The 19360-nt window shown below is 41.3% G+C and overlaps 1 protein-coding gene across 2 annotated transcripts in view; it reads left to right on the top strand.

The window, feature by feature from the left end:
- LOC147172764 (mannosyl-oligosaccharide 1,2-alpha-mannosidase IA) overlaps window positions 1-19360 on the top strand; it is a 135941-nt gene that overhangs the window by 83302 nt on the left and 33279 nt on the right. For both annotated transcript variants that reach the window (XM_086077734.1, XM_086077735.1), the window contains 2 exons: window positions 11564-11679; window positions 14758-14838. In XM_086077734.1, coding sequence (XP_085933860.1) covers window positions 11564-11679; window positions 14758-14838 — 197 coding nt within the window. The remainder of the gene's footprint in view (window positions 1-11563; window positions 11680-14757; window positions 14839-19360) is intronic.

Genomic DNA, 19360 nt, shown 5'->3' with positions numbered 1-19360 from the left:
CAGCTTTTTGAAAATGTTTCAGTTTGTAAGATAAGGGTTATCATACCCGTCTAAACATTGAAAAACCAAAAACAGCTTTTTGAAAATGTTTCAGTTTGTAAGATGAGGGTTATCATACCCGTCTAAACATTGAAAAAACAAAAACAGCTTTTTGAAAATGTTTCAGTTTGTAAGATGAGGGTTATCATACCCATCTAAACATTGAAAAAACAAAAACAGCTTTTTGAAAATGTTTCAGTTTGTAAGTTTGAGGGTTATACCCGTCTAAACATTGAAAAAACAAAAACAGCTTTTTGAAAATGTTTCAGTTTGTAAGATGAGGGTTATCATACCCGTCTAAACATTGAAAAAACAAAAACAGCTTTTTGAAAATGTTTCAGTTTGTAAGATGAGGGTTATCATACCCGTCTAAACATTGAAAAAACAAAAACAGCTTTTTGAAAATGTTTCAGTTTGTAAGATGAGGGTTATCATACCCGTCTAAACATTGAAAAACCAAAAACAGCTTTTTGAAAATGTTTCAGTTTGTAAGATGAGGGTTATCATACCCGTCTAAACATTGAAAAAACAAAAACAGCTTTTTGAAAATGTTTCAGTTTGTAAGATGAGGGTTATCATACCCGTCTAAACATTGAAAAACCAAAAACAGCTTTTTGAAAATGTTTCAGTTTGTAAGATGAGGGTTATCATACCCGTCTAAACATTGAAAAACCCAAAACAGCTTTTTGAAAATGTTTCAGTTTGTAAGATGAGGGTTATCATACCCGTCTAAACATTGAAAAACCAAAAACAGCTTTTTTTAAAATGTTTCAGTTTGTAAGATGAGGGTTATCATACCCGTCTAAACATTGAAAAACCAAAAACAGCTTTTTGAAAATGTTTGTAAGATGAGGGTTATCATACCCGTCTAAAAGAGAGTCTTTTTGACAGGAGATGGTGAAGCTTGCAGGAATATAGGCTACCTTTGTTGAAACACAAACCAGGAGTTTCATTTTCAATTTGTTATGGGTAATAAATCACATTGGACACTATCCCAATGGAGACTTGTTTTGGTGGCAAACAGTTTGAGCTAGCTCCGATTTTTCCGCTGCTTTTTCCAGGCTTCCACCACCTTCTATATCTAAGCTCATTACACCTTATCTAACTCGGCGCTTCTTCTTTCACACCGGGAGAAAAAAAATAAGAGTACACTTTGCCTCGCCAAGACCAAACTTCCCCACATTGTTATCCATTACACTACAAAAGTGGCCTGTTCTGAGAATAAATAGCTTGAGAATTTCTCCCAGACAGTAAAGGGGAAGATGTTTTTGCTGATGCACTCTTAAGAAGGTCGTTGGTTTGAATCTGGAAGAGGGTCTGGTCTCAGCCTTTCTGCCTCGGTTAAGGTTAGGGCTTAGGGGTTGGATTTAGGGCTAGGGTTTGCCCATCCGGATAAATGTGGATTTCACCCGCACCGTAATTCAAATTCCGCTTCCCCGTGTGGTTCACGTGAGAACGGAACTTAGAATCAAAAATTCTCAAAAGTTGGATTCTGAATTCCAAGTACCAATTTATGGAAGTCCGGCCAGGGCGGTTTCCGTCGACTTTCTGTATCCGACCATGGGCACTATTTTCGGGCTCATCCGAGTCCTCGCCGGGGGCCTGGAGGTGTGTAGTCTGACTTGCGTTTTCCCACGGGGGGGTGGGGGTTTGGGGGGGGGGGGGGGGTTTGGGTTGTTTGATGTTAGGATCCCTCCTAATTCGGGTCAGAGGTACGGTTACGGTTATTTTAGGCCAAGGGCAAGCTGCTGATTCAAGACCTGCTGCGGGTACGACGTCATCCTGTCGAATAACACATGAACCCGGGCCAAGGAGACGGCAGGGCAAATGTTTGCGATTGTGGGGAGGAAAGAAGAAAAAAAGAATCTGCCACATTTACTGTGCAAAATGTTTATCTGATGAGTGGGTTCGGGGGCCGCATGCTGCTGAGACCTTCTTCAATACACGGAGAGATTCTCATTGGATTATTAAAGAGCAGCGGGGCATCGTTTTGCTGAGGCATCTCCTTGAATGCAAAACGAGAAACTGCACGAGTAACCCCTCCACCCCCCCCCCCCCCCCCCCCCCCCCCAGTAGCGTGCCCGGTGACCGTTTAAAAGCGAACGTTTATTGGAGAATCCCAAGGGCTCTTCACAAAGCGGCTGATAGCTGCTCTTAGATGATGAAGTGCACTGTAGTGGGCAAGGAGATGGCCTGGGATCGTGACTGAGCACAGATCGATGGTCCATATGATGGACCCCCCCCCCCCCCCCCCCCAACACACACGCACTTGACAGTATTTATTATTTAGTCTTCTCTGGCCTCTTCCAGGTGGTTGAAGTGAAAGGTAAAATAGTGTAAATATTTTAAAGAGTTAATAGCAGTGCAAGATTTAAGGCAGGGTTCGCCAACATGGTGGGTCGCCCCCAAGGACCGCATGAGTAGCCCGCAGCCTTGTTCTAAAACTAGCTCATCAGTGATGGGACAGTGTGACTTCCTAAGAACTTTGAAAAGATCATTTGAAAAGAGTTATTTATAAATAGTGATGCATATTGATTTATCTTCAAAGTCTTGATCTTAAGTTGGTTTCAGAACCTACAAAGTCTTGTCTCAAAAGCGCAATGTCCTGGTCGTCATTTTTTATGACAAATATTCCTGCTAAAAGCATTCAACTGACAACCACTTTCCCCAGTAATCACCTCAGCCATCTCCGCCACCTTCGCCTTCGCTCAACCCCCCCCCCCCCCCCCCCCCCCTCCACCGCCCACCTTCACCTCACTGGCAATTACCTCTGAACGGTCCTGGCTCCCGCTCTTTAAGAGGACCGCCATGAAGGCGGCTGGAGACAACGGTGAGGGTGTGGCGACCGTCTCTCGCCGGCAGCTTGAAAGGGAACGCCTCACAAATGGCGCCGATCACGGCAGCCTGTCGCATTACTGGCAGAGCGAAAGGCTCGTTACCATATGCCCGCTCTCCGTCTCCGGGCCATCCATTTTTATATCCCCCGGGCTCCCCCGCCATTGTGTGCAAGGGATCATCTGTCTCCATAGCAACCTGCATTTAGGTGACAAATAGCTATATTGTGCACGCGCATTCCACAGAGAGCTCATCCATACCCTCTTCTTAAAATTGCCCAGTTAAGTTGTCAAGTTGTCTGGCGGGAAATGCTGGCTCGGCATTTTTTTTTATAGTATAATATTAAACTTTGCATGATGATTGGAATAATGACGAACACATACTGAGCAATGATTTACACCAGAGGGTGTCCAGTCTGGCTTGCGGGCCATTCGTGTCACGCAGCCGCAAGAGAAATGTATTCGCCGATTAAGATACGATACGATCGGTACATTGTGATAGGAGACGATGCAATAGGCAACAATTTGATAGGACGTAGCATATATAGTACGATGCTACTATAGGGCAGGGTATGGGTTCGATATGATAAGGACAGGATATAGTACGGTAACGGGGATGCTAGGCTAAAAGGCAACAGGGCAAAGTACAGTAGGATCGGAAGTGATGCATTACAACAAGGTATGATGTGATAGGATAGAATATGGCAGGAAACAAGATACGATATTGAATACAATTGGACAGGACAGAGTACGATGGGATAGGACAAGAGTAGGCGACCCTGGTCCTCAAGAGCCGCAGTCCTTCGTGTTTTTCATGCCCCCCCCCCCCCTCCAACAGGTGAGGATCATTATCAGACTTATCCTGAGCTTGCTGATGAGCTGATCATTTGAATCACCTGTGTCGGAGGAGGGACTTCTAAAACGCACAGGACTGCGGGTCTTGAGGACCCAAAGTAGGGCCTAGCCCTGGGATAGGATGTTATGTGGTAGGAAAGGATACGATGCGACCGGATCGGTTTAATAAAAGCTGACATTGTTCTGTTAGCGGCCGTCCTTGTCAAACATTTTGGACGTCAAATTGATCGGCAACGCCTTTAATTGGAAGAACTGGCAACGTAAAAGCAAAACACAGACTAAAAAGAATACAAATGCGCCTGTCGTTATCGCCGCCACCAAATTTGTCCTCTTTCTTTCAGGGATTAGAGCAAGTCCCCCTCAGGGGGACGCAGACCCGTCATCAAGCCTCTGCCAAGGGATTATAGCCAAGATGATGAAAATCTGGTTGCTGAATGTATGACGAAGCTGCTGGATTACCGGGGGGGGGGGGGGGGGGCTCCATTTTACTGTAAAACTTCCATGGCAGGCTGATGAGGGTCAATTGGACTCGAACCACTTGATGTTGTCCGCCTGATGGCCTCAAATGCCACGTTTGCGTAATCTGATCACTGATCTGTCTGCGCTGACGTGGTCTCGCGTGGGAACGGTTCGTCATAGAGGTGACGTCACGGCGACCTGAGACACGTCGTGGTAATCCCTGTTTGCTAGCTTTAATCGCCAACATTTCCTGCCAAGCCTCTTAAGCCCGCGGCGGGTTTAGCCGACTATTAATAAACTCAACTTTATTTGGAGTTGCGTCAGTGCACCCCGGTCACATCTGTACGTCTTTCGATTCATCGCGTTTTAATCGTCTTGGATGCCGGCGTTTTTGGTTCGAGTCATTTTTTGCTAACATTTACTGATCCAGACGGACGGTTTAAAAAAATGGTACTTTGAAAATGAGTCATCAAAATCAGCGCGTTCCAACATGTTCCATGATACGATCAAATTGGAGAGAAGTTGCGATAGGATATGGTCGGTAAAATTTGGTAGGTAGGTCGGTACGGTATATGGACATAAGTCGGTTCTGCATAGCAACAAGACATTTGTCAGGCGAGAAGCCGTGCCCGAATAGACACGGGAAGGCCGCCATTTTGCCATACCATTTCCCAGTGGTGCTTCAAAAGCAATCTTGTCCTTGAGTTTGTGTGATTGCGAACACATTTGAAATATTGCACTAGACACACTGGCGCTGCAAAATTGGGGGGGGGGGGGGGGGGGGGAATGTTTTCCTAATTGTGTGTGGGAGGGAGATGGCGGCAAAGTTTGCAGGCGAGTTCATTTTGAGGTTACTCTAAGAAGACGCTAAGATGGCCATTTCTTATACACCTGCTGCCGTGGCAACGTCCATGTTCGTTTCATTTCTTGTGTCCGTCAAGTGTCGTCTCGTTGTATAAATTGCAGCCATGAAAATATACGTTTGGGAGGATTGTTTTGCACTCTTAATTCAGCCCCCAAATCCACTTCTACGCAATAGCATTGAGAAATTTGGTAGGCTTCGTCTGGGGGGGAAAAAATCTCAACAGGCCGTGCCAGGAAATTCACAGGAAGTCAGCCATTTTGGTTTAAAGCAAATGTGTCATGGTCAATATGATTAGGAAGTCGTTGAGGTTGTTGTCAGACCGTCAGCGTCAAAGCAATATTCAGTTACGAAGTATTTCCATTCCAAAAGAAAAATCCGCTTGCGTTTCCATCAATCTGCTCTGTCTTCCCTTCGCCGCCGTCGAGCCGCTCGCCGCGCGCCCGCCGTGCACAAAAGTGTTTGATTCCTGAAGCAAAGACTTGGCCGCCTGACCTCAGCGGCCTCGCCGTGTCTCAATCGCCTTCCCTTTATTGCCCCCGCCTTAACGTGTTTGCCGGCATAGCGTTTCCAAGTCGGGCGCCCGCCGCGGGAAAAAGGGGGAAGCGGGAAAAAGGCAGTGGCAGAATTACAGGGCGAAGCTGCGTGAAATGAATTCCTTTTGTCCTGCTAGGCTTGCGGGAACTTTCGCACTTTGCTCAGCAGTCTGGGCCACACTTCAGAAGCGAGGGCGGGGGGGCGGGGGGGGTTAAGGTAGGTCACGAGTGATCCCAACTGCCCCCAAGCGGCCTGGAAAGGAAGGAGGGTGACGCCGCAATCAAACCAAGAGCGGTCGCCGGAGCGGAATTGGGTCCATGTGATGTTGAGCAGTGCGGACAAGTGTTTCTTAGGAGGCTAACTGACATTCCTCAAGGCCGTAATACGAAATATTGTGGATTGTTCATGTAATTGGGTGTGAAAATGAAGGCGAATTGGGGATCTGGGCGACAGCTTTCCATGTTCAGAGTAAATTGGATAAAGTAGACGGTTTGCCTCCTCAAAATTGAGGCGGCAATATTGGTGGAAGAAACACGATCAAATGTAAAGAATGGTTTGAACCTTGAGTCGACCCACAGGAAAGCATCAAGAGGCCCATAAGGTTGTTTCAGCCGTTTCTGGGGGTCCTTCAAAGACAAACTCATCCTACAGATTTTGTTCCAATGGTACAAAATTGGACGACACGAAAATGATAAAGGAATTGGTTTTTGTCACTGTGTGTTAGTGGAAGTGAAATCACAATTTTCACCAAATTTTGCAGGCGCCAAAATTAGGACCAAAATTTGAGTTTTATTTGCGTTCCCTCGCGTTCTTTGCATGCCCTCGAAAAAAAAAAAAAAAGATTCCCTCGCAAAGATTTTTGTTCTCTTGCAAAGAATGCGTTCCCTCGCAAAAACGTTTGCGTTCCCTTGCAATAAATGCGATATAACGCGGTTTTGTTTTTTGTTTTTGCGAGTGGACGCCTTTTTTTTTTAAAAATGTATTTATTTATCTCTGCGCGTTTATGTACTTCCGGGTCAGTTTGGATACCGTAGCCTCAAATGCAACGGGTGAGAGGCGGCGGCACAATAGCATAGATATCTACGGCGGAACCTTTTTGAAAATAAAATTCAATGACACTTTCCTGCTGCTGAAGACACAACATCCTCGTCGCTTTTGGTCGCACCGAAGTTGACCCGGAAGTACATCAGCTCGGTTTAAAAAAAAAAATTGCGTCCCCTCGGAAAAACAACTTTTGCAGTATCTCCCAATGCTAAATTTTTGGGGAGGCAATGCTAATCCCCCCCCCCCCCCCCCCCCAAACCATGTCATGTCACCTTAGGGGCTCCGGAGCTTGGTCTGTAGAAAAACCTGCAACACACATAAATCGGCTGCATAAGTCGGCACGCACGCACATACACATACTCACCCACACACACACACAAAAAAATAAATAAATAAATAAAATAAAATAAAAGAAAAGAGCAATGATGATGACATTTCCGAATGAACAATACTGAGCTCTTTAAAAAAGAAAAATAAATAAATAAATAAATAAATAAATCGCATAAGTCATTTCCACTTCGCAACGTGAAATTCGGCAGGCGTGTCTATCACCGACGGACGGACCCACAAAAAAAGTCTCAAGAAACCAAGCCTGAAAAAAACCCAATCATCAGTCTTCAGTTTTGCTTTGAAACGACCATTTTAGTGTTGATTTTGGTCATTTCGAGGGGTCCTTGACAGGCAAACATGATCTGAGAGACTTTGTCCAATCGCCACCAAGTTTGGACCCCGTACAGCAGACAGATGGCCGGCACCGAGTCATTGCGCGCGCGGGCGCCGTTTGGCAACAAAGTTTGATGACTAACCGTGAAATTCACCAATATTTGTCGACGCATTCATCCCTGGTGGAAATTTACATTTGTTAAGCCTTCTTGGCAACGTCTGCATTTGTCCCGAGCACATACCTGAAAAGACCCGGGAAGTCTTTTTGAATCTGACATCTTAGGCCCATTTTGGCAAAAGTTGAACGCTCCTCTGAAAGCTTCCTGCCGTCTTGTAGTCTTTTCAGCCCAATCAGATCTTCCGGCTTTTACCTACTGTGAAGATTTTGCGGCTCGACAAAGCATCGGAAGCACGCCGACCGTGGAGTGTTTGATCGATGCGCGGCAGGCTTACGGATAGCGGGGGACGATGCGAGCGTTCGATAACGCCGCGTAATCTCATCTGAGACGCTGTCATATCAGCCATCCTGACACGCTCGCCGCGCTTTCCCCGGGGGCGCCAAATTAGACGATTAGATTGAGGTGTGCGCCGAGTCTGGAACGCCAGCGCTAATCAAGTCCGGGGTGTTTTGCATTCAGCATTAGCCTTTTGATTTAGTTAATGTGTGCGAGGCGCTCTTCGGCGTTTGATCGCGTATCGATCTGTCGTAAAGGCCGCCGGTCGGGGGGGGCCAGTTCGACCTCCGCTTATGTTTACGGGACGCGGATGAAGCCGCGGGTCAAAAGTGCGAGAGGAGATAAAGAGTATGACGCAATGTAAAAAGGCTTGACTGGAAAGCGCTTGTCTAATCACTCGCTGTATCTCGCTGCATCGTGTCACCACTCATTAAAACACAAAGAGGCTTGAAATCAATGACTGTGATTGAAGCATATCTTAAGTCTTTTACTGAAGTTACTTAATCGGAAGCAGTTGCATTTCACAAAATAGGAATTAGCCTCACTCTTGTACGGGAGAGGATTACGGTCAGTGAAGTGGGGAAAAGGGTGGGCAGGATTCTCACTTTATTCTCAGACTCTCTGACTTTAAGGTCAGAATTCTCGATTTATTCTTAGAATTCTGATTTAAAAGTGAGAATTCTGATTTAAAGTGAAAATTATCATTTTAGAATTCTGAAATGAAAGTCGGAATTCTTACTTTAAAGTGAGAACGCTGTCTTTAAAGTGTGAATTCTCACTTTAATCTCAGAATTCTGTCTTTAAAGGGAGAAATCTGACTTTGTGACGTAGAGTTATAAATTTTGGGGGGTGGAGTCAGAAAGTCAGAATTCTGAGAATAAACTCAGAATTCTGACTTTAAAGTCAGAATTTTGATTTAAATCTCGGAATTCTGACTTTGTGACGTACAGCTATGAATTGTGGAGGAGAAGTCAGAATTCTGAGAATAAAGTCAGAGTTCTCACTTTAAAGTCAGAATTCTGAGAATAAAGTCAGAGTTCTCACTTTAAAGTCAGAATTTTTATTTAAATCTCGGAATTCTGACTTTGTGACGTACAGCTATGAATTGTGGAGGGGAAGTCAGAATTCTGAGAATAAAGTCAGAGTTCTCACTTTAAAGTCAGAATTCTGAGAATAAAGTCATTATCCCGACAATCATTTTTTCTCTGTCTTCACTGGCCCTATAATCCTCTTCCGTACTCTTCCAACACTTTTGGACTGTATGTATAGATCGCAATCTTGACTGATGGACACGGTGACATTTCTCATTCTCGATCTTCTTAATCCCGCTGCCGCCGCGGCGGACTGCTTCCTTTCCATCCGTCCGCCGGAACTGCCGTACGTGTGTCCTGAATAGCAAGCAGCTCGCCGTCGCTAACGCCGCGCTGACTCATCGACGCGCTAACCCCGCTTCCATGGTGCCAGACGGCATTAGCGCTAACAAGACGCCCGTTGCCCCCGCCATTGATAATTGGATGGCGGTATCCGCTGGCAACGGGGTGGCGTGATGAGTGCGAATCCAAGCATCTGTATCAATTAGCATCAGCCGCCACACCAAAACGCTCGCCTTACCTCGCCGCGGCATCTGTTACACGATGCTTACGCTTTGCAACGGGCACATTTCAGTTGAACGTTCCCAGACATTCTTCATGATAATGCTCACTCTTGTATTAGCAGTCCATAGATAGTGTGCGGGTATGTCGTTACTCTACCTTACATGCTGTATGATTGGTAATGCAAATTAAAGGGGAAACGCCTTTGAGAAAGACCTGGTGGTGACATTGAAGGAAGGCGCACATACTTAATGTAACGTAGTTGTGTGTGCACGTAAGATGTCTGTCATTTGATGGCATCTCTGCCCGCGTCCATTGCTGACCGCCACTTGACAGCCGTGATGAATGAACACATGACGATTTTTTTTTCTTTTTTATGTGCACGTCACATCATGAATGCATATTTTTTCTAGTCAACTTTGGTTTGATCTAAATGCTTAATCATAATTCCCACAAAAAAATGTGCATTGAACTGAGGTCCTGTGCGACGGTGAACTGATCTCTGAAGTTTTAGCAACTTTTGAGGCGTGTCTACAATGAAAACGTTATGTGAGGGATTATTATTATGGCTAAAACTGAAACAACAAAAACTTTTTTTTTTTTTTATATAAATAAAAATCACATATAAAAATCTTTTAAAATAGATTAAAAATAAATGTAAATAAAAAAATTGGGGAAATTGAAATTCTATTTTTTTTTAACTCATTCACTCCCAGCCATTTTCACTGAAGCAACCCCCTTTGCTCCCTGCGGTTTTACTGGATTTTGACAGATTTTGTAAGGCCCACAGAATATTCCGTTCTTTTGCTATAAAAACATAGAACCTACCAAAAGAAAGATTAGTCTCTTCTTTCATCAGAAAAAAGTATCTACTTTTTTCCGTTTTGCAGAAATTTGCATTATAATATAGTTAAGTTTCATCATTATTCACAAATCTGTTAAGAACTGTGGAGCTTGTTTGCAACATGGCCCTGGTTGATCTCTTATACTCTGTTGCCAGCTGCTGGCCATTTTTGTAATTACTACCATTCCTTCACCCGTCCTCTGCAGTTCAGAAGCTGCATCAAAGCCTTCTGTATGTCCTGGCATTTAAAAAAAACTTTAATGTATACGTCTTTGGGACACTTAAAACATTTAAAATAGAACATATGTATATGTTTTTGGGAGTGAATGAGTTTGAAACATGCAAATGAAGACTTCAGATTTAATCATTTAACTAAAATAAATTAAAATGTTAATGAAACTAGAAATACAGAAGCTTAAAAATCAGTTGATGAATTTTTTATTAAATAAAATGAACCGTTTTTTATTGAAAATGCAATTAGATTTAAATAATTCAATAAAAACATTTAAAAAAGGAAAAATAAATCAAATTTGTAATCACAGAAAATTACATGACTTCAATATGTTTTTTATTTAATTTTACAACCCTATTTTTATGGTTGTATCAAAGAGTTACTGGTAATATCGGTTGCAGCTCACGAGTGTGTCCACATTTGACAAACACACATCCACAATAACAAACTCATTGTTATGGAAATACAGAAAATAAAACAAAAGTATCAGTCGTAAATACAACACACAGCATACAGAGTACACTTGTGCATGTTTGCTCCAGCGCTGATCAACATAGCAGAGGCTAGCTTTGTTAGCCTGGGTTCGGCCCCCGGGGCTCTCGGTCCATTTGTGTCCGAGGGCTGCAGAAAGTCCAAGAAAAAGAAATGCACTATTGGCACACGTGTGCAACACTGAGAACAAACATTGATGGATTGATCTGTTCTGTCTGTCCGGGCACACAATCAATCTTCTTCACTTTAAGGTTGGATTTTTATTTTTTATTTTTTTGCCTTATATGGAATTTTACACACGTCTTCTCTTCATGCCGAACACGAATCGGAACTGCTCAAGTCCCAAACATCTGTGCATTAAAATCAAGTCAAATGAGTCATTAATAGTATTGCGGAGATGCAATAATGAATCGATTCAGTGGAAACGAATCGATTATCAAATTATTTTGGTAATCAACCTCCATGAAAACAATCTGATTATCTTTGCGTTTTGTCCAAAATACACGTGGGCTTTAGAGCACCGACGGCCGCTATATTTGATCCATTCGTATACAAATAGGAATGTCATAAATGTTTCTTGGGCAGCAGCTGCGGCGCCGGCGGTCATAAATCACGGCGCGGCGACACTTAGTCATTTTGTCTGCTGTGCTTCCAGGTGGCCTGAGAGGAGCATCCATCATCGACTCGCTGGACACGCTCTACATTATGGGACTGTTGGACGAGTACGAAGACGCTAAGGAGTGGGTCAGGAGCAACCTGGACCTAACCACGGTAAAGACCGTGACTGTTTTTTATCGACCCGCCGAAACAACATCTATGGCGAGTCGTGCTCAATCATTTGCCGCCGCTTCAAACCAAAATCGACGACCTTTCTGTTCATTTTCGATTGGGGAGATTAAGACTTCTTTGGTGCATATATAATTTGATGGGTAGGACTTTTCTGTTGCTTTTACTTGACTTCCTTTTTGTATGACACCCTTAGCACACATATTAGCTGAATTCAATTAAGGTCATAGGGGTCACACATTGTCACATGGGCTGGGTGGAGACGAAGAGTAGGAATCATGAGGGAAGGGGGATTAGACCTTCTTCCACATCTGGCAGGAAAGGTTCTCCACAGCCATGTCTTGATCTTACTGGCATCCATTAATCAACTGAGAATGTGCAGTCAAGCGGGCATTAACTCATTCCCTGCCAGCCATTTTTACTGGATTTTGACTGATGTTGCAAATCCCACAGAATATTGTGTTCTATTGCTATGAAAACATGGAACCTACCAAAATAAAGATTAGGGTCTCTTCTTTCATCAGGGAAAAAAAGTCTATTTCTATCTATTTCCGTTTTGCAGCGATTAGCATTAGCATATAGCTAAGGTTCACTGTGGGGGGGGGGGGCAGCTTTGTGCAACATGGACCTGGGTGATCTCTTATACTCTGCTGCCACCTGCTGGCCGTTTTTGTAAAAACTACCATTGCTTCAAGCATTCTCTTCAGTTCTGAGGCTGCATCAAAGCCTTCTGTATGCTCTACAATTAAAAACAAAAACAAAATCACATATAAATAAGTTTTTGGGGACCATGGCAATATTTAAAATAAAATGTTTTTTATACATTTTTAGGAGCAAATGAGTAAAAGAACCAGTAGAAGTTTGCTAGAACTTCTCAATTAGTGCCGTGACTCGGATTCAAACCGGGGTTGCTGCAACCTTGGGTTCTTGAGGCACCTGACCCATATATCCATCAGGGTTATAAAAAAAAAAAGAAGATTTTTTGGGGTGGGGGGGAATAAAAAAACATGTTTTTTCGAAAATGGAAATTAATCAAGAGGCCACCGGTTGCTCTGGCATAAACAACACATTTTGCAATTAAGATATCTGCTTCTAATCGGGGCTCAGCTATGGAATCAGCCCCAAAATGGCTTCTTCAACTTCCTGCTCAATTTCCGACATGTGTCCTTGAAACTCATTCATGTGTCTTGTCACAATAGACTTCTCCGCCAAATTTTGTGCCGCTCAGTTGAAACTGTTGTCAGACTGACTTTTTTTCAGTCAATATGTTTTTTTGTAGCGGGGACGATGATAGAGATTTGAGACCCCCCTACATTACATCCATTTTCACTCACTTGCAAGCTCCATATTTATTCACATTGTTTACTTGCGCTGCCGCCTCTAAATGAACTCGTCAACATATGAACACTGTGAGCAGTAAGGAGGAGGTAAAAAAAGAAAAAGAAAAAGAAAAAAAAAGTATTTTGTCTCGTTATTTCTTCCACCGGCTGCTCACACAAAGCATTCCAAGAGGATGATGTCATCACCAGCGCGTTCATTTCATTTTCTTCTTCAGAGTTTTGGTTTTCACAAAGCTTCGCTATGACCTAGATCGACACAAATGAGAGCCTTAAAAATTATAGCGCATCGATTTCGGTTTTTTTTACCGTCAGTCAGCACTTTGGCGCTCATAAATAAGGAGCGTAAATCTAGCGTTGGCCTTTTTGGGGTTACGTTTTGTCGATAGTATTTAACTACAGGGTCAGGGTGTCAATCTCCTGTTTACCCGCAGATGCTGCCGTATATAATTGTCTTATTTTATTATGTCAATGCAATGATTAAATAAAAATGAAGTATAATTTAATATTAAGTTTAATACAACTGTCATTCACTGGTAAATGGCATTTTATTTATATAGCGCTATAGCGATGTAGTTACAATGGCATGGGATCGAACCCACAACCTCTGAGTGGGGCGACGGCCACTCTACTACTGAGCCACGCCACCCTGTACAATGTCATTTAACTTGATAACATTTTGAATATAAAATTGCATTTTAATATTAAAAATAAATTCATTGTAAACCCGTGAAATTAGGATTTCCTTTCATTTCATTTTTATTAAATTGACTGAAACAATTATTGACAAATAATTCAGCACAAATAGTTTTTTTTTCTATTGAATTGTGTAATTAATCAAATAAATTGACAAAAATTTAAATCTTGAAAATATATTTCATTAAAAAATGTAGGACTCTTACATCTTTCATTTATTTAGTTATTTTTTATCAATCTTTGAGAAAAATTCAATATTTAAAATGTGATTTAATATATGAATGTAAAAATATGTCTACATTGTGATGCATTACATACAACATGCTAAATAAATGTATTCAATTAACTTGAGTTGTTTTCATAAGCTAAATATTAAAAAAAAAAAATTTAAACATATCTTTTTTTTTTTATCTGTAAAAATGAAAGCTAAATTTTAAAAAAAAACTTCGTTTTAATCAACTGATTTGTAATAAATGAGAAATAAATTATATATTATAATATCATAATATTTTTTTATATAAAAAAAATCGGTTTTAAAAAGATGGTTGTCAAATGAAAAATGTAAATATATTACTAGCTGAAATTCCAGAAATGTGTTTTAGTTTAATCATTTTTAAAGGAAAATATTCATATGAACTAAAATTGAAGTTAATTATTGATATATTTTCCTTTATAAAAAAATAATTATCAGGGTTTCTTATATGTGGAAATATTGTTGTTAATATTTTGTCTCGCATGTGCGTGGCACAGATTCAGCTCGTATTTGACTCATGATGCCGTCACTGCGTTGACTGATGTCAGCTTGCGTATCAAACGAATTGCCGGGGTCCCATTTTTGTCATTTCTCCGTTGACGACAATGCAAATCTAACGCTATTGCTTTCTAAATATACACATTAGACAAGAGAAAGTCTACAAGTGAGTTTGATTGATGACATTATTAATGATCATATGTGTTAATGCTTTAATGTCATCTCGATGCTGACAAGCCTGACAAGTGAAGTTCTTCTGCTCTCGCTCTCTCACCGCAGAATGGCGAAGCGTCACTCTTTGAGGTGAACATCCGTTACGTCGGCGGCCTGCTGTCGGCGTACTATCTGACGGGAGAGGAGGTAAGATGAATAGATGTCTCGTGGTGTTATCCCGCTGCACTCCCGCCCGCCGAAATCCACTTCCTGCTTTTTTTCCCCCCAGTCCAAAGTTTGACGGATGTTAAGACTTTCTGGGAAGTGTGTGACAGTGCAAGTTGAGAGCGAGTGTGTGTGGTTGCGTCAAAAGATGGACTTTGCTTTTTTTTTCTCGGGTAGTTTTTCACCTGCCTATATGTCAGGTGAATTGGATTTACTGACATCCGTCTTGGTTTGCATCACGTTTGAGCTGGCAGTGAAAAAATAATGGAATGAGTTTCCATAGGCTGGAAATGTTAGCATTAATATGTCTGGAAATGACTAAAAATGAATGGAGTAAGGTTTCCCGTGATGATAAATGTAGCATAATTAGCTCTACATTATATTGACAATAACAAAGTACTAGTACAAAATACTGAATTGCAATATATAGCTGCAACACGTGGACAAACACAGAAAACGAATGGAGTGAGGTTCCCGAGGTTGCCAAATTTAGCATGAATGCATCTACATTATATTGATAATGACAAACTAATCCAAATGACTGAAAAATCATACTTGGATTTACAAAATGCTGAAACATGCTAAATGAATGGAGTGAGGTTCCCTAGGTTGGCAAATTTTGCATAAATACATCCACATTATATTGACAATGAATCCAAATTACTGAAAAATCATATTTAGATTTACAACATGCTGACTCATGCAAAAAAAATAATGGAGTGAGGTTCCCCAGGTTGCCAGATTTAGCATGAATGCATCTACATTATATTATTAGCGACAAACTAATCCAAATGCCTGAAAAATCATATTTAGATTTACAACATGCCGAATCATGCAAAATGAATGGAGTGAGGTTCCCTAGGTTGGCAAATTTAGCATAAATGCATTTACACTTGATTGACAAACAGTCCTAATACAAAGCACCACATATAGCTCCAAGACGGACTGGTAAAATAAACAAATAAATAAATAAATGGAGTGTGGTTCCCCAGGCTTACAACGTTAGCATAATTTCGTATAAATAATGCTGGTAAAAACAATGTTCTAATACAAAACACTAAACCACCGTCTGTAGCCTTACAACAAAGACAAGTTGGAAAAGAATAGAGTGAGGTTACCAAGACAAACCTTCATTATCCGTGAAGAGTGGCTGGAGGTCAGCGAGGCACCGTAATGAGCATCTCCCTGCAGCAAAGACCCCCCAACCTCTCCACTCTCTCTGCTCCCACCCCCACACCGTAGGTGGACTATTTTTAACAGCGACCACATGCTACGGCTGCGCACGAGCTAATGGAGAAAGCGCCCACGGAAAGTCTCCGGCGGCTTTAATGAAAATTGATTTGAAATGTGAACACACATGCGATATAGCGGAATACGTTAGATGTAACTCATTTTCACGAGATGCTCTTTTAGTGCATCTTCATGGCTATACATTATGGAGTGATGGTGACGAATGAATAGCTTGTATTAGTGCTCATACTAATACTGAAGTAACATATTTAGAAACAATAGACATTTGGGCAAGGAATGGAGTGAGGTTCCCAGGCTAGCAAATTTAGCATAAATGCATCCAATAAATGTGTTGACATTAACTAAATGTTCTTTCCCAAAAAATACATTTGCAACCACAAGCCGGGAAATGAATGGAGTGAGGTTCCCCCAGTCTGGCAATAATAGCATGTTTTATAACATGCTTTCACATGTTGACATGCTCATGTTTCTCATCTGTAGACTGTTGTAACCTTGTTTTGTGAGCATTAGCTGGATTGTAAATGGAGTGAGGTTCCCCAGGCTGGCAAAGTTAGCCTGTGTCTTCATTCCCTCTGATTATTAGATGATTCTGTTTTCATGTATTTGTTGACATATATTACTTTTGATTCATGTTCGTTCTTTTGACAGTTGTCGGCATTTAATTTGAGCTCAGAGCCTCAGGCAATTTCTATTGTTCATTTGTGAATACAGTACAGCCATGGATTTCCTTCCTTGGTACATCTACCCACATCCCAGTGCAGCATCTTGCCATGACTGCGTTATCTTCACATATGAAATCAACCTTCACGTGATTTCCCAAAGACCATAGAATGTCTAGTATGGCTATTTGATCCCATACCATAATTGCCACAAATTTCCCTCGAGTTGTTGGTTTTCCCACCAGCAGATTTTCCAACTTCAAAGGCATTTTTAACAAGCCGATATTTACATTGGGTAGACTCATGGACGTTAACGTGTGTCAGCAGTCTGTCATGCAGACGTGTGCGCAAGCGACATGTTTTATTCATATTTTGCGGAAAGACTGACAGCTTCTTTTTTTTTTTTTTTGTCGATGGTCTGTCCACTGACGTAAAGTCAATCTAGAGAAGTTACAGTCGCTCGTTGTCAAAAAGGTAATGGCAATCCATTGAGGCGGTGGCGTTTATTTCTTTAAACTGCTTATTTTATTTTGAATGATACAAAGTATTAAAGGTTTATTAAGTTTCATGCCAAATACAACCAAAAACACTATTATGAAGAAATTCAAATGCTAAGTCGGAACATTTAAGATATTACATTGTGCCCTTAAATGCTAACATAGCAAAGAGAGCCGTTACTAGCAGCAGCATGTAAGCCTAACAAAGACTTCAGTGCGACAGGACCGAAAGGGAAGAAGAAGGCTTTGCTTGCCACAAGGCTGTAGTCATTAAGAGGCTCTCTAATGAGTCCCCGCAGTTGATTTGTTTGCCCCTCCCCCTTTCTCCCCCTCAAATGCATCACACCTTTCATTTGTCTCACTGCAGGATTCCAATTGTGGCAGACGCATTTGGGCTCACACAAAGAATGGATTGGGAGAGTAAACAACACTCGAAACGTAGATGTTTATAAAAAAAAATTATCAGGATTATTATATAAAGCCTGGACCAACTTGTTAGCATATTAGCATTTTGATCAAGTCTCATAGGACCAGACGACAAAGCATGATGAAAATAAAATAATAAAATAAATAAATAAAATAATTTTTGGGGCTGCCTAGTGTGTTCTGTATTCAAGTTGCTACTATATGTTATCAAATTGGATCAATAATCATTTGATAATTTGACAATTTAAAATTCTTCCCACTTTTTACGCTCAGTTTTCTACCGCTACAATATTTTGTTACTATGTTAGCATTAGCATCAATGAGTAATGTAGCTTTATTACCATCTGCCTTGGTTGCTGTACTTGTTGCTAGCTTTCACTGTGTTAGTGTGACAAGTTTAGCACGTTTGAGTGCTACTTTCCTCCATAGGCTGTAGCACACTGAAATCAGCAAATCAGCGGCGTCGTCGTAAAATAATTGCAAAAAGTGTTTTGGAGACGGCGCATTCTCAGACGTCATTTCCATGACGTTCCCGCATATCTGATGGGGAAGAAGCGAGCGGTCCACATTAGCCACGTAATGAATATCAATTTGTTGTGCGCGGCGAGCGGAGGTCAAGGCGCAACAAAATTCAACAATGTGATTACACGGGCGGGTAAAGCCGCAAAACAAACATGACAACACAAATGCTCAAAAGCGCGTTCAAAGAAACACTCAACATAAGTAAGAATTTTTCGATTTTTTGCTTTTTTTTTAGATGCTACTAAGATAACGACATTGCCTGATTGAAGCTGTAATCAAATGAAATAACATTAAAATAATGTAAGCCTAATGAAGGCAATTAGTACAGGAAAAAAAAAGCCTTCAATTCAACGCTCTCATATCTTGAAACCTTTTTGGTGTCTCACACACGCAAAACAAATATAAAAAAAACGTTGGCCTTGGCAGCACATAATGGACATAACGTCTGCGGAGACGCTTTTCATCTGGTCCAATTCTCACTCGCTCAGACGCTCATTAGCCATTTTCAAGCCCCTCGTTCTCCCTAGATGCATGTTTGTGTTGCTTTGTCTTTCCCTATCTGCCTCCTCTCTTTTCTATCCCCCTCCATCTGTTTGTCTGTTTGTCTCTCTGTCTTGCTATCTCGCTGTCGATGCAGCTATTTAGCAAGAGTCATCTATTTGATCCATTCTCATTCCAATCCTTAGCATTTCCTGTACTTAAGTTGCTATATTGCTAGCATAGCAACTTTTTAGCCTGTTAGCATTTGTTGATCTGACTTGGCTCCTATTTAAGTCATTCACTGCCATTGACGGCTATAGACGTCAAAAATTAATTTGAACTATTTCTATTAGTTCAACATTTTTTTCCACTTTTGTTGACAAGAGTATGAAAACCTAGATTTTTTTTATTGTACATTTAGAACAGATATAACATTTGTGATTAACTAGTGAAGTCATGCGATTAATTACGATAATTTTTTAAAATTGTAATTAATTGCATGACTTCACTAGTTAACTTTTTTTAATTTTATATCTGTTCTAAATGTACAATAATTTTTTTCTAGGTTTTCATACTCTTGTTAACAAAAGTGGAAAAAATGCTAAACTAATAGAAATAGTTCAAATGAATTTTTGACGTCTATAGCCGTCAATGGCAGTGAATGAGTTA

The sequence above is a fragment of the Leptonotus elevatus genome, chromosome 6 (genome assembly GCF_054856555.1).
Source record: "Leptonotus elevatus isolate MCC_2025b chromosome 6, RoL_Lele_1.0, whole genome shotgun sequence".
In the NCBI taxonomy this organism is placed as follows: Eukaryota; Metazoa; Chordata; class Actinopteri; order Syngnathiformes; family Syngnathidae; genus Leptonotus; species Leptonotus elevatus.
Note: the sequence above shows the minus strand (reverse complement) of the source record. Positions and strands in the feature narration are given on the sequence as shown.